The following is a 24743-nucleotide window of genomic DNA, read 5'->3' on the forward strand; positions in this document are numbered from 1 at the left end:
TAGTGTGAGAGTGGTTTAAAGACACTTTTGGGTGTCCCCTATGAAAAGACCTGAAGGGTTGGATTCAAGATTTGAAGATGGAGGGAGTCTGCAGAAGCAACCTGTATAGCACTGGCTAACAATCCCCTGCACCTCTGAAAGGCCACTGCTGAAGGTTGGGGAGGGGAATATTCAGAATAATAGGCAATGTAGGATTGGGAGGGGGCAAGCAAGAAATCAGCTGAAATCGCCACCTTTGTATTTGCACAAGCTTTAACAAGGCTAAATATAGCCCAATTTTTTACTCAGCCTTACTTAATTCCCTTCCTTACTGAGGCCATTTATGCAGGGCTGTTTCCCTCGCGGTCACCCCAGCGACTGCTCTGGCGCTTTCCTTTTGATTATGCATGCCTTTCCCGACCGTCAGAGGTCGTCTCGCTCTCCCCGTGCATTTTTGCTTGTTTTGCCCATGTTTTCTGGCCTCTGTTTTAGCAAGGATCCAGAAAAAGGCCAGAAAGGTGCGGGGAGAGCGCGGCGACATCTGACAGTCAGGAAAGGCAAGCATAATAAAAACAAAGCACTAGAGCAGTTGTCGGGGGTGGCTGTGGGGAAACAGCCCTGCATAAATGGCCTACAACTCACACCTCACATGCTTTTTGTCCTAGCAGGCCCCATAATCCCCAATAGAAGGTACCCTCCTCCCTTTCTCACTAGTGGAAAAACTTGTTCAATCCAACCAGTGGTGTTTGCTTTACATCTGCAGGAGTAGTGGGGTATGATTTTGCCTAATTCCTTATCAGCAGTTGCTTTTCAGCAGGTTCTCCATTCACAAAAGCTTGCCACCTTAACTATTTAGCAATCGCTACCATCAAGAGCCAGCATGGTGTAGTGGTAAGAATGTCGGAGTAGGATCTGGGAGACCCGGGTTCGAATTCCTACTCTGCCATGGGGTCCTTTCCCTCCCTGCCTTCACTAGGCACCACCCCCAGATCTCCAGGAATTTCCCGAGCTGGGAAGGGCTGCAGTAGGAACAAGGAGGTGGGGAAGTCCCACTCTATGGGTTTCACTCTGTTGGCAGTACTTAGCATACAATAAATTATAAAATTGTTCAAATGCCATCTAAAATTAGAAATAACAATAGTTCACTAATGAGCTCATGGCCTGTTGTTGGGATCTGGGGTGTACATTAAGGACACAGGTTTAATGTGGGTGAAAAGAACATCCTCAAAGAGTCAGTTATAGAAAAGTAGCATTTCATAGGTCAATGATACAGAAAGATATAAGAAGATGCATACAGAGGGCATTAGTAGACTCCTCAACATACGCTTAGAACCATATTCCTGCTGCTTCCTGTGGGGCTTCCCAAATTGCTTGGGCATATTTGTGAATATCAATAACACAACCACTTGGGCAACTCTGATCATAATAGTCTTTCTCACTCAGTCATCATCCTTTCCTCCCTGAGGTGTTGTGAAGAAATGGTACCCACATTGCTCATGAAGTGGCTCTCATGTCCAGCACATGTATGTGAAGGAAGCCCCTCTTGCATGTATGCCTATTTTCCTGTTGCATTTTCCTATGTATATTTATTAGCCATCCTGCTGAAATTTTATCTATGGTGTTTCTTCCATCCCACTGGTGTGGTGGTGGTCACACTACCACTCTTTGCTGATTCTTTGAAGCTTTGATGCTTTGATGTGCTGTTTCTACTGATTTGTTTTTAGTGGGCAGAGGAAATCCACAGCCGCCATTTCTTGAATCCAAAGCTGTTTTTGAAAAAGGGCTTAACCCCCACCCCATGGCCTGGTGTTTTTAGGAACTTTTCAGCAGCAAGCTAGTACCAGTAGGTGGCGCTTAATTGATAGCTACTTGTTTGGCTTTTCACTGTATCTTAATCCTGTTGGAATGTCATGGGTCAGTTCTGAATGCATGCATAAACACATGCAAGTAAAAGAGGGGGGTGAGGACAAGAGTTGTAGACCACTGTGAGGTGTGCAGATTATGCTCCCAAGGCACTCAATGCATTCCTTTGTTAAGCCCTCATGCAGATCAGGTGAGAGCTCTCAGCTCTTTATTGCTAATGTATTGTCTTCACTCTGACTTGCTCATTTTCAGCCTGTGCTTTTAGCATTAGGTTTTAGGGGCCTTTTATGCATGGGTTGCTCCCCTCATGGTCACCCCCCAACTTCAGAAGTTGCCATGCTCTCCTCTCATGTTTTCCCTGTGTTTTCATGATGCTGTTTTATCCTGAGTTTAACGTCTGCCTCAGTCCCAAATCAAAAGCTGGTCCTGTGCATACTTGTTACTTCGGGTTTTTCTCTTCACACTCATTCTTTCTTTTTCCTCCCATGTGTCTGTCCCCCTTATCCAACTCCTCCCCTCAAAGCCATTATTGAGTGCACTAGCAAGAGAATAATGCTGGAATACCATGAGGCTGCTTATTTGGTCAGTTTCACAGCAAGTGTGGGTCAGTTTCAGATAGAAAAGTTTAGAGAAAGCTGAAATAATCACAAACTACCTATAGGGCTACTTATTTTGTCAATTTCACAGAGAATGTGGGTCAGTTTCAGTTCTAGGCAGGATGGAACAGAGCTGGGCTGATTTGCACCCTCCCCTTATATGTGTCCTCTTATAGGCATGAAAGACTTTTTTTTTGTTCGCGAGTGCAAGACTACCAATGGAACGATGAATGTCACAAATGACCATGTGAGTGTTTTTATGTTCTTATGACCCCTGCACTGACTTACACAGAAACAAATTGGTGTGTGTGTGTGTGTGTGGGTGTCCGGGCCCTTCTCTGCTTTGGCTGTAAAATAGCCACTCAGTTTAGATCAAATAAAATAATCCCACTGGCAGGGGCTGGTGACATATATGCATAACGGATCGCAAGGTACTCCTGGAATTTCATCAGGGGAAAAAGCCCTTGTGCATAGTGTTTTGAGAATTCGACTGCAAATACTGTGCAGTTAGAGAGCAGCAGTTCCAGCAGAAACAAACTGTGCATACAAGGCCTCTGCTTTTTAATGTGCAGAGAAGCAGTTGTATCATGAGTAACTAACCTTGGGTCTCAGGGTGAATGATAATTTATCACTTGCTTGAAAACAAATAGCTATAAATCTGGGCAAGGAGGAATCCTGCACATTCTTCTGAGGGTCATGCATACATATAATCTAAAACCTTTATGCCTGCTCAATTAATAGATAGCATATTGAGTCTACAATCTATGAGTGATTCATAAGAAATACTACTAGGAGACTTAAATTTATTCGTTTAAAAAAGGCTTGCGGGGGGGGGGGGAAACCCAGAGGACCTTGGATGGAGCGGCATGTTCTTCTTTCAGACTCTCTCTACAAGTTATCTATCAAATTTCCGCACTCTTTTAATTACGACTTCATGGTTTACATGCCATCCAATTAAAAGAATATTGCCTTTAAATCAGGAACATATTTTTGATGGGAATTCAGCTTCGCTTTTGGCATCTTCAGCTTGTCACTCTACATTTATTATGACTTTGGTAATTGCTCAAATAGAGAACTGATCAGAAAAGTCTGCTGGGATATTTTCTGGTGATATTATTGATGATAAAATAGATGCAATACACATAATGGATATTATGTAGATAGCTGAATTTATAATCATATATTACCTAGCTACTCCCTAGTAAATGCATTTAGGATTGCAGCCTAACAACCTAAGCCTCTGCTGTGTAGACAAGATGAGCCAGTAAATTCTTTATAATGCCCCCCAGCTCCTCTGGAGAGCAGCAGATAGATTGAACGGCATCCTTACAGAAGCAAGGATGACACCTTACAGAAGCAAAAGGCAACTCCCTGCCCCAGGAGTACGGATTTTGAATGTGTGTGAGAGAGGAACTACACTTTATTTAAATTTTATAACTCTAAATATGTAATTTTGCTCTAATGAATCTGGAGCAAGGCCTTGGTTGGCACTGAGGAAAGGGAGCTTAGCACTCTGTTTCTCCTCCACACCATTCCCATGATCTGACTAATGTGAAAATAGTGTGTGGGGGGTACATATCATGTTTCCCCTTTCGAGTAAGACTGAAAGATGTCTCATTTTTAGATGTTCAGAGCAATTACAGGAATTTCAAATAAATTTTAGTTAGGTATTCCTGAAGTGCTATGACAACTTTGACATCCCGTGAGCAAGTTGTTCATTCACTAGCATCTTTGCTGTCATTATCTGCTGCTCACACTTTAAAGATAATTTTATCTTCTGTCGCCTATTTAAGAATTCTATGACTGCTGGTTTATCATTTGCATTGTTTTCTTGCTTGTTGTTTGTATTGATTCTAGTGGCAGTTATTGTGTATTTTAATGTACATACTGCCTTGAGAATATCAGCTGTGATAAAGTATTTTTAAATTGTGAAATAAATAATGTTTATAAAGACCCAGACATTGATGTTTGGAGTCTGCTGTTGGCTACACGTGGGCTATTGTTTTGTCTAGGTATACTCAGATATGTGTCTGTGCTTGATATGGTGTATATATGCACACCTTATATATGTTTGTGTCTTTCATATGAAAGACACAATTTTAAGAGTTTCTAAAAGAAGGCAAAGCCAGCACCGTCCTACAGTACCAGAATCTTAATTGGATACACACTGAGTTACGAGTAAATTCCTCTGAGGTACATGAAATGCACTCCAAAGCCTAACATTGCCATCCTAAACAGTTTTTTAAACTTAGAAATGTCTAATTTAATAAATGTGACTCAGTGCCAAATCAACGTGAGATGTTTAAGGCTGATGGTGTGATTAAGAGTGGTGGTTTGGAGCGGTAGACTCTAATCTGGAGAACCAGGTTTGATTCCCCACTCCTCCACATGAGCAGCCAATGCTAATCTGGTGAACTGGGTTGGTTTCCCCACTCCTACACATGAAGCCAGCTGGGTAATCTTGGGCTAGCCACACTCTCTCAGCCCCACCTACCTCACAGAGTGTCTGTTGTGGGGAGGGGAAGGGAAGGTGATTGTAAGCCAGTTTGATTCTGCCTTAAGTGGTAGAGAAAGTCGGCATATAAAAAACAACTCTTCTTCTTCTTACTTGGAAGCAAGATCAATTGAAATAAAAAATATTTAGAATCAGGACACATGGAAGGAGTCCCCTCCCTCTCTTGCAGAATTGGTGAGCATTGAGAGGTGGGTGGGTGGAAGAAATGGAAAGGTAGTGCAGAGTGGCTGGTCATTCACAGGAAGAGAAGGAAAGGACCAGGTACCACATGGATGTTGCTCCAGTGTAAGGGGAAAGTTTAGTCATTTTAGCTTCTAGGGTCAGTTCAGGCTTGGCTTGATCTATAACCCCCCAGTAGCAACCAGATAAACGGTGGGAGGGCACCCAGATGTGATATCCGTGCTGGGGGAAAGCCGCCCTGTTTTTAGCAAGGTCTTGATGGGAAAGGCACCGTTCCTTCTCCCTCCTCTGCAGGCCGGCAGCGCAATCCCCGTGTCAATTTCGAGCGGGCCTCCTTTGTGTGCGCGCCCTGAATGGGCCCGGGCCTCCCCTCCGGGCGGCTTGAATGGCAGCTCTCTCGGCTCCCCCTTTGCGCCGCTTCTGGGGGCTAATTGCGTTTGTTAATTAGTTGCTAACAGCGTCGCACGGCGGCCCTTGATGGATCAGCAGGCCATTAGCGCTCAGCCGGGCAATTCACAGCTCCGGCGGGGCCCGGGCGACCTCCTGCAGCGCTCAGGCGCGGCGGATTTAGGCTGGAGGGGGCGCGGCAAAGGCGCTCGCCCGGGCGGCTCATGCCAGGGACCTTTCGCTTCTCGTTTCCTAGTCACGACACCACGGAGCCTTCTGGAAAAAGGAGGAAGATGGAAGATGAAGGAAGGAGAAGGGAGAAGACGCGATCCCAAGTTTGATAGTTCTCATCGGGAGAAAATATTGAGCTTTCTCGACCTTCAGTATTATTATGAGTGATTAAAATATTTGTCCTTTCTGTGTGTGTGTGTGAAGTGCCGTCAAGTCGCTTCCGACTCATAGCGACCCTATGAATCAGTGTCCTCCAAAATGTCCTGTCTTTGACAGCCTTGCTCAGATCTTGCAGATTGAAGGCTGTGGCTTCCTTTATTGAGTCCATCCATCTCTTGTTGTCCTTTCTATAGAGGCAGAAAGGTAGGTCAAAAAAGCCCATCATTTATCACAAAACGCCTTCGATTTAATGAAGACTGCCCATCCAGACACCCTTGAGTCTGCATAGATCGTATTTATGCATATCTATGAAAATCCAAGCTATCGATAACTTATCGACAATTTGTTCGTTTCACTGGCAGATGGGCGCTTACAACTCCACACTCTCTGTCCCTTGCGAGTTCAAGCGTCCGTTTGTATATCTTGCTTTAAGAAAGATAAATTCCCCAATGATTCCCGCTGTGGATAATTGGGGGGGGGGGCGTCATGGCAGCAGCCTTAAAATATACACACCTACCTATACGGACGAGTACAGAAGTTCCAGACAGAGGACGCCGGAGCTGGCTCAGCTGAAATTCCTGGATCCTTTCGATGGTGTGCGTTTGGAACAATATCTTTGCACTTATGGATTTGGATGCATGTCGCCTCACCCGCTCCGAACAACCCCAGGGGCAGCATCATCTACTGAGATATCATCAGGAGTCCCGCAACGCCTTACGGGCTAACAGGTTACCGGTGCAATCCTAAAAGCGCCTTCCTGGGAGTAAGCCCCACGGAACCGCCCTGAATAGGATTCTGAGTAAATCTGCTTAGGATGGTTCTCTTCTTTTTGTGCTGTAAGCGTTGCTGGGCTAGAGTCCATTTCCCCAATGGGCTATTCCGCTAAATATCTGCTCGGAGTGTGATGGAACTGAACCCAGACTGGTTGCTCTAAAAAAAAGGCTTCGTGCCAATCGAGAATCTATGCAGCCCGATCCTGTGCACGTTTCCTCGTGGGAAGTAAGTCCCAATGGGGTTTGCTCCCATGTAACTCTACAATCCTCGATGGTAGCCGCTGTGATCGTAAATGGGTAAGATCATCAGTTACAGGTAAGACAGCTTCATTCTAGCAGCCCCGAAATACCTGCCTTCCTATACTGAGATGGACGGCATGTTATAGGTAAGAGACGTTGCCGCTAAGAGTGTGTGACATAAGCGATGGATTGGCAGCCCTTATTATACCTGCTAAAAGACGCGTTTGCAAAATAAATACATAAGGGCACAAAATAAGTTGAACCATTTATGACTAAAGGGATCGTGAATCTGACGACTATATGTCTGTTATCCGTCTGGCTGACGCTTTTGAGATGTCTGAGAGTAAATATGAGGAGAGAAAAAAGGCAACTTTTTCTCGCTCTTCCATCCGTCCCGTCTGTTCTACCCGCTCGCACGTCTTTCATCGCATCGGTATTTAGACGTGGATGTTGCCCCCCCATTCTTTTGTATGTGATTGACAGGGTGTCTCACAGTGCCAGAGCTATAAGGGCGACGGAGACACGTGGGTAAGCAAAGACACACCCACACAAAACCTGGCCAAATCCTGACGGCCGGAGCGAGGACGTGGAACTGCACGAGTCTTCCGAGAATCGCAGGTTTGACAGAAAACGTGAGGTCATCTAGCCTAACCTCTCCCCCCCAAAGGCAAAACATCCCCCCACCCAAAAGAACACACTGTGCGCTTTCATGCATACTACACATATATCCCTTCTGAATTACATCCTCGGAGCCTGTCCCAATGTCAACACCTTCCTGCCCTCCAAGGCTTTCGCAACTGAATAATTTTGTTGCAGCTAAAGAGATCAAGATCACCATCACTGGAGAAGACAGTCCTGCTAGGAAAAGTGGAGGGCAGCAGGAAAAGAGGAAGACCCAACAAGAGATGGATGGACTCAATAAAGGAAGCCATAGCCCTCAGTTTGCAAGATCTGAGCAAGGCTGTCCAAGACAGGACATTGTGGAGGACTTTCATTCATAGGGTCGCCATGAGTCGGAAGCGACTTGACGGCACTGAACACACACACACAACACCATCACGACATACGCCGCCTTTCCTCCACGCCGCCGCCTTCCAAGAGGCGCTCCGTCCCGCAAGAAGCGGTTCCTTCCAGCCCCGTCCCATTCAGCCACACCGTTATCAAGCGCGTGGCCGCCCATCGCGCCGGGGCAGCCGCGGCGGACTCTGGGAGTTGTAGTCTGCCCCGCCACCGGCGGCCGGCGGCCGGCGGCGGGAAGAAGACTACGCTTCCCGGCCGCCCCCCGCCGCGGCTCTCCCCGCGCCACTGGCAGGCGCGGGCCGTCAATCAGGCGGCGTCACAATGTGTGCGGAGCGCTCGGAGAGCTCACGTCCCCCCCAAACTCCCCTTCCTCGCAGGGGTGCAGCTAATAATAAGCGCGCGCGGGAGGGGGGGTTATAAAGGCAGGGCGGGCGGCAAGTGTCATGCGGGCGGCCCGGGAGCGGCTCGAGGAGGCGGCGGTGGCGGCGGCGTAGCTGGCTTGGGTTTGTTTGCAATCGCTATAGCGCGAGCGCGATCTTTGCAGCCGCCGCCGCCGCCGCCCTGGAATGCTGCAGGGGCGATCGCAGCAGCCGGGGCCGGGCGATGAAGCGCCGCAAGCTGGCCGTGGCCGCCGGCTTCTGCCTCTCCTTCCTGCTGGGCACTTTGCTCAACGTCCTCTTCATCCCGGCCTTTGACCAGCAGCAGCAGCAGCAGCAGCAGCCGGCGGCGGCGGCGGCGGCCGTCACGCACTCTCCGTCGGGGGAGGCTGAGCTCGGCCGCCGCCGCCGCGGGGACTTGGCGCAGCAGATCCGCGAGCGCTACGAGGAGGTGCTGCGGTACCAGCAGCCGCAGCGGGCGGCGGCGGCGGCTGCTGCCGGGGCCCGCCTGCCGGCCAGACCCTTGGAGCGGCGCCTGATGGACCTGGCTCCGCGGCGGCTGGCCTCGGCCGCCTCCTCGTCGTCGTCGTGGTCCTGGGAGCGGGTCCCGTCCGCCCCGGGGGCTGCCAAGCTGGAGCTGTCCCTGGGGCCGCCGCGGCTGGGCTGCGGCGACCTCGGCAACGTGAGCGACGTGCGCTACCTGGGCTCGGGCTACACCAAGGCCGTCTACCGGGCCGTGCTCAACCGCAGCCTGGCGGTGGCCCTCAAGGCGGTCGACTTCGGCGGCCACGACGTCGAGCGCTGCGTGGCGCTCTACGGGGCCCTGGAGGACTGCTACCGCCTGGCCGCCTGCAAGGTCGTCAAGGAGATGGTCCTGCTGCAGAGGCTGCGGCACCCCAACGTCCTGCAGGTAAGGGGCTCGCTCGCTCGCTCGCTCGGCCCGCCTCCTCCTCCTCCTCCTCCTCCTCCTCCTCTCCGGTTGACCCCGGGAGAAGCGCGCGGGATTCGCCAAACTCGACAAGAAGCCCCCGGGCAGAGTTTGGAGCGCTCGGATGGGGGAGACGGGCATCTCGAGAGCCGCCAAGCCAAAGGAAAACCTCCCCTGCGTTTTGGCCGGAGTGTTGGAAACCGGTTCAGCTCAAGAGCCCTTCCACGCAGCCCAAATACTGCCCTTTTAATCCCCTTGCGCTGCACCTGAACCATCCTTTGCAAGTGGAATTTTGCCGGTTCGCACGGTACGATCCACCCTCAAAGTGCATTGAAAGTGGATTGAAAGGGCATTATTTGGGCTGTGTGAAAGTGCCCTCACCAGTGGGGAAATATAATAATAATAATTTAAAAAAAATCCTGCTTGATTTATGAGCAAGATGGTTGCAGGAGGCTGCCCAAATGAGCACTAGACGAGGCTATGGTGTTATCAGGAGCCCGCGTGATTTTGGAGACCCTACAAGCTGGATTCTTTTGGGGTGGGTGGCGATCATTAGGGGGACAGATGTGGCTGCCGGATGCCCTCGCGTCCATTGGGGTGGGCGGGCTTGTAGAAGCCCTCAGGGAAAGAGGAGCCCCTGGACGTGTCAACGCAGGACCCGGTACCCGTCCAAACGGTAGGGCTGGCCACGTGTAAATCTCTTACTGGCCTGGCTTCTTCCTCACCCCGGCAATGGGGGATGTAGGTGTGGTAATCCTCTTGCATGTAACCCTTACATGTAAATCCCCCCTGAAGTAAATTGGACTGACTTCGACATAAACGTATTTAGGATCGGGTTACCAGGCGGTTGAAGCCAAGACCTGGTTAAAGAGGAGTATTTGCCTGTCGCTTCGTGATCGTCCTGTGGAAATGAAGATCCCGGAGGAGTTCCTAGAATTGGTAGGATCAGTGGCTGAGCTCCTAATCTCGTGAAAGTGGCTCCCCCATATGTTACATTTAAATTTTAACATCTCTACTTCAAGACACGCCCCATAGATTTCCATGAAATTTTCTTCCCAGTAACCCCAGTTAGGACCCTGCCTTTAAATCCCACCAGCATCTGAGATATTAGTTCATGGCTACCTACGGGTGCTTACATAGCGGCAATTCTTACTGTGTCGAGGAGGGCTTACTCTCAGGTAAGCGAGCCTTAGGATTGCAGCTGATTAGTGAAACCCCAAACAGGTCCACTCATAATCCTACTGGGGTCTACTCAATGGGGCTTACTCCCAGGAAAGTGTTTTGAGGATGGCCCGGTTACTCTTGCTTCATGCGTTTGGAGTCTGGCCTTGTTCCTGAAAACTGCATAAATGCTAATATTTGGGGGTGGGGGTGTTTGGATCAATTTTGAGACCCAAGTATCGTCATCGTGCTGAAAGGGCTGCGACCCTCCGCACATTTAAACTACTAATATTCTACTGCTGCATTTAATTCGGGTCCCCAAATAAATGTATTTAAAATCAGGAGGCGGGGGGGGGGGGGGAGTAGGAAGGCCACTGAATGAGATAACCCGTTGGGTTGTTTTTTTTTAAGCACCTCTATGAATTAAGATGTAGGTAACCTGCGGTGGTGAGCAGGCCAGTTTTGGATTTACACAGAATTCTTCAGGTGGCTGTGTGTAAAGTAGGGTTTTCAAGGCAAGAGACTAACAGAGGTGATTTGCCATTGCCTTCATGCTGCCTGGTTATTTGTCTTGTATATCTGGGCCAGCAAAAGCTCTCCCTTGGTCAAAATTGGGGGGGGGGGGGCGGCGGCTGCGACATTGTGCAGATGGGCCTGGCATCGAACCCTTTGCCACTCAAGCTTATTTCTGAAGAATACCTGTGTCTTTTCTCCAGTGGGGTAAAAGTAGCTGGGGGTGGGAGAGCAGGAAAAGCGAGTCAAGCGGAAATGTGTAGAAAAATGACGGGACAGTGAACCTAGGCAGGTAGGCTGCCTTTCCGTGCTTAAGTGACCTCCTGAGGGCCAGTGGGGAGTGCGATCCACCCCTGGCGGCTGGCTTCAAGCAGGAGCCGCAAGAAAGGGAAGCGAGAGATCGAATCTCTGTCGCCCTCCAGGCAGCATGCATGGCCTTTTTTCTTCTTCACAACAACCCTGTCAAGCACGATAGCCTGAAAGCGAATGGATGGCTGGGGATGATCTGGCCAGATTCATGGCAGAGGAAAGAGTCGAACCTGGATCCGCTGCATCAGGCTAGCTTCCTTCACCCCCCCCCCCCCCCCCCGCCACTGCAAGAATGAAATATGAACCTGGATCGGAGCCCTGCCTCCTTCCTGGGGTGAGAAGCAGATGTGGGTACAGAGGAGAGGAAGATGGCAGGAGGAATCTCTCCCTGAATGGTAGGGAGGAAAACTTGCCAACTAGACAGGGCGTTTGCAACCGTATTGAACACCCATGAACACATGAAGATGCCTTCTATTGAATCTGACCCTTGGTCCATCAAAATCAGTATTGTCTACTCAGACCGGCAGCAGCTGTCCAGGGTCTCAGGCAGGGGTCTTTCACATCCCCTTCTTGCCTAGTTCCTTTAACTGGAGATGCCAGGGATTGAACCTGGGACCTTCTGCATGCCAAGCAGAGGCTCTACCACTGGCTCAATACGGTATGTGAGCTTTCCGGGTCCCCAGAATTCTTCCTCAAGCCTGGAAAACAAAAAAAGAAAAGAAAAAGGGCAGTCCCTTGAACACAGATGCCATTTGCCTCCATGCCAGGAAAAGCTTCGCTTGCTCGTTATCCATGCAGGAAGCCCCTGTTTAAGGGACAGGGCGTTTTTCTCCAGGCCCGTTGGCAACCTTATAGGGACGCAGAGCCGAACCCCGGCTTTGGAAACCCGCTTCTCTCCGGCCGTATTGCTGGACGGGGACTTCGAAGGGCGTTGCTCTCTCCGTTCGTCGGGCCCGTGGAGATGGACAGCGGTCGTTTTGGCAAAAGGCACGACGAGCCCTCGGTCGTTTTCCAGCGCGGCTGTTGCACAGCCTGTGTGCCTCCTCGTTCGTTGACGGACGGGTCAATTTGGGGTTGGAAAAACCTGGAGCCCAAATCTCCCCCGCCCCCCCAATCCTGGCTAACCTCCTGGTGCCAAGCGCGAAGGTTCCCGGAGCAGGGGCGGCGGTGGCGTTCATCTGCATGGGGGCACGATCCAACGAAGCCCCGGGGATTTCGACGGGAAGAGTCAAACTGTGATCAGCGGGGACTGGGAGTGCTTCCTTCCGCCGGGATCATGGCCCCAGAGTGTGTCAGCGCACGGTTAACTCAGTTGCTCATAGATCATAAATGCATCTTAAAGCCGCTTATGCATGGGAGGGTTTGCCTTGGATTTGCCACTCTTTAGATGCATATTTTCCCCATCTGAATCCTCAAAACTCTGCACGAGGGGCTTATTTTTGAGTTTTGAGAATTCGGATGGGAAAAATGTGCATCCAGTGAGTGGCAAATCCAAGGCAAAACCTCCCATGCATAAATGGTCTAAGTAGCAGAGGGAGATCCGCGCTAAAGCGAATCTGTAATAGACAAAGGTGTGGAGGGAGCAAAGAGAAACATTTGCCTAAACGGACGCTTGCTACTCCGATCCCACCGAAATCCATGGCAAAACAGCCACTGGTGTTGTTTTTTAACGGCTAAGGGTCCCAGCCAGCTCCTGATGATCCGTAGAGCTGTTTAGCGGTTCATTGGGCTTTCCGGGTACCATCGGGACCGGATACACCTCGAGCCTAAACGTGCCTGTGTACAGCCAGGCTTGGTTGCTTTCAAGAACGCTTTATTTCGAGTAAAATTACTTAAGGTTCGGCGTGTAAAATCGGTGCGTAAAATTCTCCGGGCGTTTCCCCCCCCCTTTTTTTCTCTTGGTGGTGGCAATTGGTCTGCCCGGGAACCAAATATAAATGCCTCGTTTCTTCCGCCCCTGCAGGGAGAGAAGGACAGACAGGGCGGAGGGAAGAAATCTCTTCCCCTCTATAAACAGCAGCGAGCGCCATAGGAGAAAGGGGTCTCTGTTAGCAATTTTCACTCAGGGTGCGTCTTTGTTGGGAGCACATCAAATTGGCCTTGTCAAAAGTGCAGACAAGGCGAGCGATGCAGCTTGACAGCCAAAGCAACCCCCCCTCCCAGCTTTGAGCTTTAAAAAAGCCCAGCAAACTACTGGTGTTCACATCTCTCTCTCTCTCTCTCTCTCTCTCTCTCTCCCTCCCCCCCCCCCAGCAGACTGGTAAGTTCCCCACACTTGGGGACCTCTAGAAAGTGTGCAACGCTTAACAGCAATTTTTAAGTCTCTGTTCTTCACCTTGCTGCAGTCCTGTGCAAGTTTCCCTGAGAGTAAGTCCCATTGAATCCAGTGATCCCATTTCCTTGTCAACATAGCTGCAGTCCTATTTTCACCATTAGCCCATCAGTCCTGGCACCCTTCCCCTCCACATTCCTGACCCACTTTATCTATGGTCCCTGAGAGCCAGCTTGGTGCAGTGGTTAAGAGCAGTGGTTTGGAGTGGTGCTCTCTGATTTGGAGAACCGGGTTTGATTCCCCACTCCTCCACATGAAGCCAACTGGGTGACCATGGGCTAGTCACAGCTCTCTTAGAGCTCTCTAAGCCCTACCTACCTCTGTTGTGCAGAGGGGAAGGTGATTGTAAGCTGGGGGACTCTAGCCCCACCTACCTCTGTTGTGCAGAGGGGAAGGTGACTGTAAGCTGGGGGACTCTAATCTGGTGAACTGGATTTGTTTCCCTACTCCTACACATGAAGCCGGCTGGGTGACCTTGGGCTAGTCACAGCTCTCTTAGAGCTCTCTCAGCCCCACTTACCTCTGTTGTGCACAGGGGAAGATGATTGTAAGCTGGTTTGATTCTTCCTTAAGTGGTAGAAAAAATTGGCATATAAAAACCAACTCTTCTTCTTTTTACTTGCCCCCATAATACCCCTCTTCTTTTAACTAGCTTCAGTTTCTAGAAGAGGAACCTGAATACACAACCAACCAACAGTGCAATCTGAGGCAGGTTTGCTTGGAAGTACGCTACACTGATTACAGTCTTTACTTCCAAGGAACCATGCATGAGGGTTTCATCCTAAGACCTTAAAAAGAATGACCAGTTTATTGTGGGGTTCCCCTTCCATCTAAGATCTTACTTCATCTGAACTGTAGCCGTTTCTTCCTCTCTGAGGACTCTCTTGCTTAATAAGAGTGTGTTGCTCTCTTCAGTTTGGGGGCAGAATAATTTGGCTATGCTATTCCCAAAATGGAAGCCTTGTGGTGCCTAAAAACGTCAGCCTTTAGTCTTCTGAGCAATCTCTCCCCCCCCATCCGACTGAGTTGAAAAGATTCAAATAGAGAAAGTTGGCTTGCTTTGGCCTGTGAAAGGCGGTTCATGGTGGTTGGGGGCCATTCTGAGCAACCTTTGCTTTTTCTCTCCTTTGTGAGCAATTGCCTGGTGAAGAAGACCCTGGAAGAGACTTATCAGCCTTCCAAGCTAGTCCTTTTGGAGGCTGCCTCTCTCGCCTGGTTAACTGTGTCTGCCCAGTTATGAAATTAAAAAAACAACAACCATATTTGTGATGGAGCTTTGATTCCTTTGGCTTCCTTACAGCGTCACCAGTGGTTATCTGAATCGGCTGCCCGGTGCACTTGGGAGAACGTGGGTGGGTCTGATTAGAAAAATCTGGTTTAATTCTGCAAATCCCGCAGAAGGCGGGGAGCGGGGGGGGGGGCTGGGTGAGGCAAGTGAACACTAACCACTTGCTAAAGCATGACTGGGGAAGGATCTGAATGAAAATGAAACTGGGCAGATATTGCTGGAAGGGCTTGTGGTCCCCACCTGGAGCAATTGTTTCTTCCAGTGCCATTGGAACTGGTTTTTAAGCGGATAGTTGGGTTTGAATTTTATGAATTGGATCATAGTCTGTTTCTGAGACTTAATGGGATTTGAGTCTGTTTTTGAAGCATTCTGTCCGATCTGTATGTGGATGTTACATCCTTAATTCTGCTCTGAAGAGCTGAGCCAAGCTCTTCCAAAAACTGTCTAGACCCTCGTGCTTTCTGCACTAGAGATTCTCTTTTTCAAATGCAGTGAGATCTGATTAAATTTTGAGGGGGGGGGGGGAAAGAGTATGAAAATGTGTTCAGACATTTAAGATTCTAGGACGTTCACATTAACATTGTTCTGTCCTAGATGGATTTTATCCTGTTTTGGAAGGGGCTAAATGAGGTCTCTTGTTCCCCTTTAGCTTGGCATTCATGATGTTCTGGGCTGGGCCGTATTCTGGAACCTTCACTTGCATTTTATTCAGTTGCAGGTTCTTAAACCTAATTTCATCCTTCACCTCCCTCAGTGATTAGTAATATCCAGCATTTCACAGATTTCTCTCTGTACATTTCTGGGGATGGTCTGAAACCCCATTTCCTGCCACCCTCACCCCAGGCTCTTCTGATTTAATTTGGACTCTCTAACTAAACAGGAACAGGCTCTCTAAACAAACACAGCCTATTTCGGTGAATTTCCTAAAGCAAAGCTCTGAGCGTCCCAAGAAAGCTTCGAGAGCTTTTGAGAACAGGCACTCATTTTCTCGTTGCTGCTTTCTCAACTGCAGGAATATGCGGGAGACCACCCATTCTCCCGCTCTCCTCTCCGACTCAGCAGCACATCCATCTAACTGTGAGTGATGGGTTGCCAAGGACCTCCGACACATTAGTGAATTAGGCTATTTATCCAAAAATAGTCACCTATTCTGAAGAAGCACTTTAATCAGAAATTGGAATCCAGGGCTTGGAATGCAAGAGTTTCTCTCGGTCCCTGGCATCAGTTAACATTAATTGTTTACCCTTTAATAATATTGTTTATTGAAATGTTTATACCATGCTTTACTCTCCAACGGGAACCCAAATCAACTTACAACGTTTTTCTCCCCACTCTGTTTTATTATCACAGCAATCCTGTGAATCAAGCGTACACAGGCAGGATGGTGCTGCTGCAGTCGTTTGGTTTGTGGGCTTCCTAGAGGCACCTGGTTGGCCACTGTATGAACAGACTGCTTGGCTTGATGGGCCTTGGTCTGATCCAGCATGGCTTTTCTTATGTTCTTAAGTTAGGTTGAGAGTGAATGACCCCATGGCAGAATGGGGATTTTAACTTTGGTATTACTAACTTGGGTCTTCCAGATCCTGGTCTGACACTCTAGCCACTATACTGTGCTGGCTTTGCATTGAGATGATGCTTTTGTTGTTCAAAGCACTTCACAAAATGATATAAGCTGCCCTGGGTCCCCACTGGGGAGAAAGGTGGAGTATAAATGATTTTTTTTTTTTTAAAAACTACCCTGTTGTCATCTTTACAACAGCCCTACAAGGAAGGCCAACATAATTACCACCATCTTGCAGAGAGGAGGAGAGACTTGCCTATGGCCACCTAGTAAATTCATGACAGAGGTTAGATTGGAACTCGGGACCTCATTTTAAATCGTACATTTGGCCACTATGTGATACTTGTTCCCTAACTTAACTCATTTTAAACAAAACCAGCTGAGGATACTTGGGTATGAATCTGAAAATCCAAGTGGCATTTCTCTGCTCCCAGTAAAAAGATAACAGTAAATTAAGTAATTGAGCATCCAGCATCCTTCAGCTGTATCCAGACTTTGCTGAATGGTAGGCTTGGCCCATTAATACTACAATCCTAAGGATGCTTTCCTGGGAGTAAGCTTCACTGAATAGCCCTGAATAGGATGATGAGCTTGAGATTGCTCTGAATTTACTTCCAATTTCCCAGTGGCCAGTTGTGGAATGAGTGGTTAGTCATTCGTGGGCCACTTAAGAACATAAGGACATAAGACAGGCCATGCTGGATCAAACCAAGGCCCATCAAGTCCAAAAGTCTGTTCACACAGTGGCCAACCAGGTGCCTCTAGGAAGCCCAGAAACAAGACAAATGCAGCAGCATTATCCTGCCTGTGTTCCAAAGCACTTCACAGGTAAGATATTAAAATGAAGAGTTAATGCAGTGAAAAGAAATTCAGAAGCAAGTATTTTGTACAGGTACACTCATGCGAGACTGGCAGCAATTCCATGCTGAATGTAAACTCAAGCCAGTCTGTTGGTGCTGTTTGAAATGGGCCTTCCCCAGTATGGATGTGAGTAAAAGGGATACATCTGTTCTATTAATTAGTTCCTCTTAGCATCCTTTAGTATCCTCTTGCACTTACAATCAAGATGGTTGAAGAATGGCAAAAGTGAACCATATTTCTTTTCTGTTTCTCCCCACATCTTTCATATTTTCATATTTAAAGCCCTTCCTTATTCCCTGTCAGAGCGGGCTCAGGAAGAACTGCAGTACAATCTATTGTAGAGTTACTCCAAGCCCACTGAGTTCACTGGAACAGCTCTGCAAGAGATTGCGTTTTATACTCAACTTTTCTCTACCTTTAAGGAGCATCAAAACAGCATGCAATCACCTTCCCTTTCTCTCTCCACAACAGTTATCTTGTGAGGTAGGTGAGGCTGAGAGAGTTTGGAGAGAATTGTGACTAGCCCAACATCACCCAGCAGGCTTCATGTGGAGGAGTGGGGAATTGAGTCCACTGTTCATGTGAAGGAGTGGGGGATCAAACCTGATTCTCCAGATTAGAGTCCACCGCTCTTAACCACTAAGCCATGCTGGCTCTCAGCGCAGCAGCCAAGAAAGCTGTAGGACAGTTTCTGGGTTCACATCTTGCATCTTCGACAAAAGCACCGGCAAAGTACTTACTTGTGCAGGACTTCATGTGGCCCACTGCCTTGTTTGAAATGTTTTAACTCAGGCCCTAGGCCTTTTGCTCTCACTTTAGTGCACCAGCAAACTGCAACCCAAAGGGAAGCCGTCCTGCCAAGAGAATGGGGCATGGGTAAAAAACACTTTGGGCACTTTCACACATGCCGAATAATGTGCTTTCAATCCACTTTTTTTTCTGTAGAATTTTTATCGACAAGAAAATTTTTAACAATAAAATTGAAAGTAAAAGTCCCCTTCCCTCCCTCGTGTTAAGTGCCCACCCACCCCCCATTGTGACTTCTGGAGAAGTACCCCTTAGCTTTATATAATCCATTATTTATTTTATTTCCCTTTACTGCAGTATTTTATTTACAACTATTTCACAATCTTCATAAAATCAATCTTTGCTGTGTTAGCCCAATGTACAAAGGCCTTATGCCAATCTCTTAAACTCTTGTACATATTCCCATGTAGACTATTAGTTAATTTGGCCATTTGTACAAAGTATAATAGTTTATCTCTCCAGTCCTTTAAAAGAAGCCTAGTTTCTCCCTTCTAGGTTTTAGCTATTAATATTCTTGCAGCCACAAAGCTATAATGGCAAATTGTCTTATCTGCCTTCTCCATTCCTTTTGGCAAAAGGCCTATTAGGCAGGGTTCCGGTTCCAATTTTATATTTCCATAAATCAGATTGTTAGTTTTTCTTATAACCTTTTCCCAATTTTTTTTAACTAATTTACACGTCCATCAAGCATGGAAATGTGCCTCTTTGTAAGCCTCCAGGGGTCTAAGCCATCCTGGAGTTTTGGGTTCAAAGCCTCTCTTATATCTCTTCCAAACTTGTAATAAGCTCTCTCTTATAATAAGATGATTAAAATCTTTGTTTACCCTGTCTTTATCATACCATATATACGCATGCCAACCAAATCTCATATTATATCCTTCTAAATCTAAAAATCTGGGGTTTTCTAATGTAATCCATTGTCTTAACCAGACAAAACAAGTCGCTTCCTAATACCATCTTAAATCAGGAAGCTCCAAACCCCCTCTATCTTTGGCATCTATAAGATTTTTATAGGAGATTCTGTGTCTACTATTACCCCAGATAAAACTCACCACCTTTTTCCACTGTTGGAAAATCTTGATTCCTTTCAGAATTGGCAAATTCTGAAACAGGAACAACATCTTTGGAAGAACCATAATCTTTATTATGGCGATCTTGCCTAGCCATGATATTGGTAATTTCCCCCAACTTATTAAGTCTTTTTTAATTTCCCCCCCATATTTTCACATAATTATTTGGTATAAATTTATACCATTTAGTAATCCAAATACCTAAATATTTAATTTTATTCTCTAATTTGCAGCCTGTTATTGAAGATAAATCTTGTTGCTGTTTTATTGTAAGGGTTTTCCCTAATATTTTAGATTTATCCCTATTCAATCTAAAACCCGAGAGGTTTCCATAGGCTCTAAGCACTTCCATCCACTTTTTTGCATTTTCAATAGGGTCGGCAAGAATACAGACCATATCATCTGCAAAAGCTCTTACCTTATATTCATATTTACCAACTCTAACCCCTTTTAATGCTCTATCTTCCCTAATTCTTTTATTTAATACTTCTAACACTAAAATAAATAAAAGTGGGGAGAAAGGGCAACCCTGTCTGGTACCTTTTTGAATCTCTATCATATGTGTCTCTTCCCCATTTATAAGTAAAGTAGCTGTGAAAATTATATATACTATCTATGGCCCTCCTCAATTTGGGGCCAAAATTCATTTGTTGCAATACTTTTTTTTTTTTTTTTATAAAACTCCAGTGGACATTATCAAAAGCTTTTTCAGCATCCAGAAAGAACAATGTTAATTGCAAGTCAGGTTTTTGATCTGCTACCGGTAGTTCTATTAAATTCAGCACTACTCTAATATTATGACTAATTTGTCTTCCAGGTAGAAAACCAGCCTGGTCCTCATGAATTATGTCTTTAAGTACAGTCTTTAGCCTGTCTGCTAAAATGTCAGCAAACAGTTTATAAATCATTATTCAGCAGTGAGATAGGCCTATAGTTTTTTACTTCCAAATGGTCGGCATCTTGTTTTGGTATTAGGGTAATATTAGCTTGCTTCTACGTTTGTGGTACTACACCATTCTCCAATCAGCATTCATTACCTTCAGAAGGAGTGGGCTAAGAAGATCCTTGAAACATTTATAATATAATGCTGTGAAACCGTCTGGTCCCGGTGATTTGTTAAGTTTACTTTTATTAATTGCCTTATTTAGTTCTTCCTGAGTTATAGGTTCTTTCAGTGTATTTTTTAATGTCTGGTTAATCTCATTACATTTATTTTCCAAAAGATACCTGCACTTTGCAGCTGGATTTTACTGTGTGAAACAGCAAAATCCATGTGCAATCGATCCTTAAAGTGCATTGAAAGTGGATTGAAAGTGCATTATTTAGGATGTATAACAGCACCCTTTGACTGAAATGCTGAGCCACGTGCGACCCTATATGTGTAAATGCTTTACTGCGTCCTGTGTAGTGCATTAAGCAATTCTCCTCTGGTAGCTTTAGGAAAGTCACTCTGAACAGGGTATGGAGTTGCCTTATACTGAGTCACACCCTTGGTCAATCTTTCTGCTCTGACTGGCAGCATCTCTCTGGGGTCTCACTGCATTGAGCCTCCTCCATTTGCAGAATGAAAATTCTGCACAAGGGGAACTTGCCCTGAGCAATTTTTACAAAATGAATATGTGGAATATAAATGTGCTCAATGGATATAAACAATAAAGATCATGTAGATGAGGCACTTCGAACATTCCCAGAATGCTGGAAAATAAATTTATTGCTGCTGCCCTGGTGGTCGAGGACAGATTCCTGATCAATGGGATGACTGATTAGCTTTGGGTAGTTTCTGTGGATTAGTTGGTGCTGAGTACAAGGCTGTGCTCTTGACTGTGGGACACAGAACTGGCATGGGATGGTTTTATCTAGAACAAAACAGTGTGATCTTCTATAAGTGCCACCAGTCATTCACTTGCCTGGGGCAGGCTGTTTGGAAAAGCCATTCCGGATCCTCTGTGGCTTTTCCCCTTGAATAGGAAGAAAGGCAAAAACCTTTCAGATTTTACATTGGGGGGTGAGAATCCAGGTTCCTCGATTAGCAGCTGACACATAAACACAGGTAAAGGGATGGCTCAAGCTTCTTGGCAAGAATAGAGACTGGAGAAAGTTATTCTGCATGAACAAGCACAACATGCTGACCTTTGTCGATTCAACATTTCTGACCGATTTGGCTCGATTGAGCAAATTTCATAGGATTTTGCAACCAATGTGCAATTTAAGTAAGCCCCACTGAGTTCAGTGAGACCTTGTGTACTAAGTGTCTTGAGGACTGGATCCGTGTGCCTACTCAACCTGATAGGTTTCAATAACAAAACTGTCTACTGTTCCCATTTAAAAATGTAGATCCAGTTCATGTGTATGCCCTGCTGTGTGGAGGTAGGGTTGCCAACCTCCAGGTACTAGCTGGAGATCTCTTGCTATTACAACTGATCTCCAGCCGATAGAGGTCAGTTCACCTGGAGGAAATGGCCACTTTGGCAACTGGACTCTCTGGCGTTGAAGTCCCGCCTCTCCCCAAACCCTGCCCTCCTCAGGCTCCACCCCAAAAATCTCCTGTCAGTGGCAAAGAGGGACCTGGCAACCCTATATGCAGGGGACACTTGAAACTAAATTGTGTGAAGGCAGTTCCACGTGGTAAGCTCCTTTTGTCAAAGGACCCCTCCCCATGCAGGGGTTTTCATTGTGGTTCCCCACAGAACGGATTTCACCACACTCATGCAATCCCTCTTCTTTTGCATTAGTATGGCCTACACGTCTGTACTTTCTGTAATGTCTCTAGCATTGTAACTTGTAAGGAAATCATCCCATCTCATAGCGCTTTGCAGGCCAACAAGATTTTGACTCTCATAGAAGATTCAAAAGACAAGTCAGCAGAGTACGCAGTGATGACTATGATGACAATTTAAGTAGAATAAACAACCCAGCGACGAGTTTAAAAAAAAATTGGAAATTATATTTTACATGTTTGTTAAAATATGTATAGATAGAAATGAAAAAAGCTCTGTTAGGATGTTATACTGAAAAAGCATACAATGGAATTTAATAATTATTATCAATAAGCTAATATAGGTAAAGGACCCCTGTGCAAGCATCGGGTCATTCCTAACCCATGGGGTGTCGTCACATCCCAACGTTTCCAAGGCAGACTTTGTTTGCGGGGTGGTTTGCCGGTGCCTTCCCCAGTCATCTTCCCTTTACCCCCAGCAAGTACTCATTTCACCGACCTCAGAAGGATGGAAGACTGAGTCAACCTTGAGCCTGCTATCTGAAACTAACTTCCGTTGGGATCGAACTCAGGTTGTGAGCATAGATAGCAGATTAAATTATTTTTAATTTTACTGGGTTAGTATAAAGTACACATATTATGAGAGGGAAGGGTTTAATATTAAGCAGTATATTTAATGCTATAAAGTTAGAACAGTATAATATAGGGATGATTATAAGAGGGGAACAAAATTTGGCTACGCTCGCCCAGGGAAAGCTTGTTATTTGTTTGTTGTAGATTTTACGTTTATAATGTTATGCGTGTTGTTTTGTATTCTGTCTGTTTATGAAATAAGAAAAAAAAAAGATTTTGACTCCTGAAAGCTCATACCCTGAAAATCTTGTTGGTCTTTAGGTGCTACTGGACTCAAATCTAGTGTTCTACTGCAGACTGACAAGGCTGCTGTCTGAACCTGTCCCATCTCATGCTTTTTTTTTTTTTACACGTGAACAGGAGGTTGCTTATTCTGCCTCCCAGCTGGGACTAAAAGAAGCAGGGCAAAGTGGGTTTGCACTGGGGAAATGGTGCAGGGGAAAAAATACCTCCCACCTTGAAACTGATCCCTCATCTGCTTTTATGGAATGCTAGAAGTACCGCTGAGATTACAGTGCTCTCGTCTTGTTGGGCTGGGCTCCGGTCTGCCTTTCTCTCTATCACTGAGGAGGAATAAGTGGAATTGGTCTTCACACACACACACCAATTTCTACAGCAGTGCCTTCTTCACCCATATATGAAAGCAAATCCTTTCCCTTTGGTTAGCTGCCATGCTAGCTGCACCAAGGGGGAAATGACAAGATGGCATTTGGCTTCGTGCTACCTAAACTGCAATGATGCCTGCTATATGCCAGTATAAGGAGCCCTGTGGCACACAGTGGTAAGCTGCAGTACTGCAGTCAAATGCTCTGCTCATGACCTGCATTCGATCCTGACGGAAGTCTGTTTCAGGTAACCGGCTCAAGGCTAACTCAGCCTTCCATCCTTCTGAGGTCAATTAAAAAAAGCTTGGTGGGAGTTAAGTGTAGATGACTGGGGAAGGCAATGGTAAACCACCCCTAATAAACATCGGGATGTGACGTCACCCCTTGGGTCAGTAATGACATGGTGCTTGCACAGGGGACTACCTTTACCTTTATATGCCAGTATATACAAGCCAAAGGTCTGCCTCTTTGCCTCCTTAGTGCAGCCTAAGAGAGAACAGACTAACAAACTGGACATTGGCTTCGTATATCAATATCCTTGTCATTTGCATATCTGCTGAGACTCTTTCCACACTCCCTCCTCTCTCTGACCTTGCACTATAAACCAGACAGCCAGGCCCCAGAACAGTGGCCAAATCCAAATCCTTTCTATATTATCTACTGTCATTTGAATATATCTGTGTAATAATTATATTAAAGAACTCTATGCTTGATATAATAATTGCATTCAAGAGCTCTGTGATTGCAGTTAATGTCTGGCTGCCCATTCCTGTTACATATGCAAAATTAGCATGTCAAGGCGAAGATATGATGTTGGCTTTCCCAGAGCATGATGGGTTTGTGCAAGAATGGATTATTTGATGTATGGGAGTATTCAGACATTCAGCACACACACATATGCTGGTGCAGTTTGAAATAGCACAGCCCAACCTTGTGAGGTTTCTGTTAACCTGTTTCATCCAACTCTTGGGGACTGCACTTGTCAACCTTCTTTTGCTACATACAATATTTTGTGTGCATCCCCATCTTGATATGGATCTGGAAAAAGCACTTTGCTTCCATGTATCAACGGCATCTCTACAAGAACATCACGATCTTCTTATCTGAAATTTTGCCTTGCTGGTCACTTGCCCTCAAATAATACACAGTTCTGGGCCTATTTGAACCTAGCATGCTCATGAGTCTTTCTTTCAGTAGAAACCGGCTGTCCCTGGGGTGCGAATGTGACTCCAGGGAATGGGGATTTTCCTTGTAAATCTCCTCCGGCTGACAGTTTGAAGTGTGGCTTGTAAGATAACAGCCATGCTCTTCCACTGTCTCAGCCCTCTCTTCATCCTTGGCCTGCCTCTTGTCAAACGTGAATTGGATTGCATTTTTTTAAAAAACATCTTTTCAAAATGCATGATGCGTGCTTTATGTTAACCAATACTCTTTCTATTAAAAACACTTATTAGTTATTAAAGGCACCCCTGATTAATCAGGAAAGCAGGTTCTTTATTTTTTTTAAAGTGCACTTGCTGTTAACTGCCCTGAGCCTGAATTAGGAAGGGCAGGATAGAAATCGAATAAACAAATAAATAAATACCATCTGCTCGGCGCTCGAGAAAGTAGCGGATAGGGAGGGTGGGTTAAGAATTGT

General features: G+C 46.4%; 1 protein-coding gene across 2 annotated transcripts in view; it reads left to right on the forward strand.

Annotated features, from left to right (window-relative positions):
- Window positions 1-8546: 8546 nt before the first annotated feature.
- PKDCC (protein kinase domain containing, cytoplasmic) overlaps window positions 8547-24743 on the forward strand; it is a 60815-nt gene continuing 44618 nt past the window's right edge. The window contains exons 1-2 of one of the 2 annotated variants that reach the window (XM_056852783.1): window positions 8547-8684; window positions 8715-9230. In XM_056852783.1, coding sequence (XP_056708761.1) covers window positions 8547-8684; window positions 8715-9230 — 654 coding nt within the window. Of the gene's footprint in view, window positions 9231-24743 lie in introns of both variants that reach the window. The other variant, XM_056852782.1, reaches the window with a different exon arrangement.

This window comes from Euleptes europaea, chromosome 7 (genome assembly GCF_029931775.1).
Source record: "Euleptes europaea isolate rEulEur1 chromosome 7, rEulEur1.hap1, whole genome shotgun sequence".
Lineage (NCBI taxonomy): Eukaryota > Metazoa > Chordata > Lepidosauria > Squamata > Sphaerodactylidae > Euleptes > Euleptes europaea.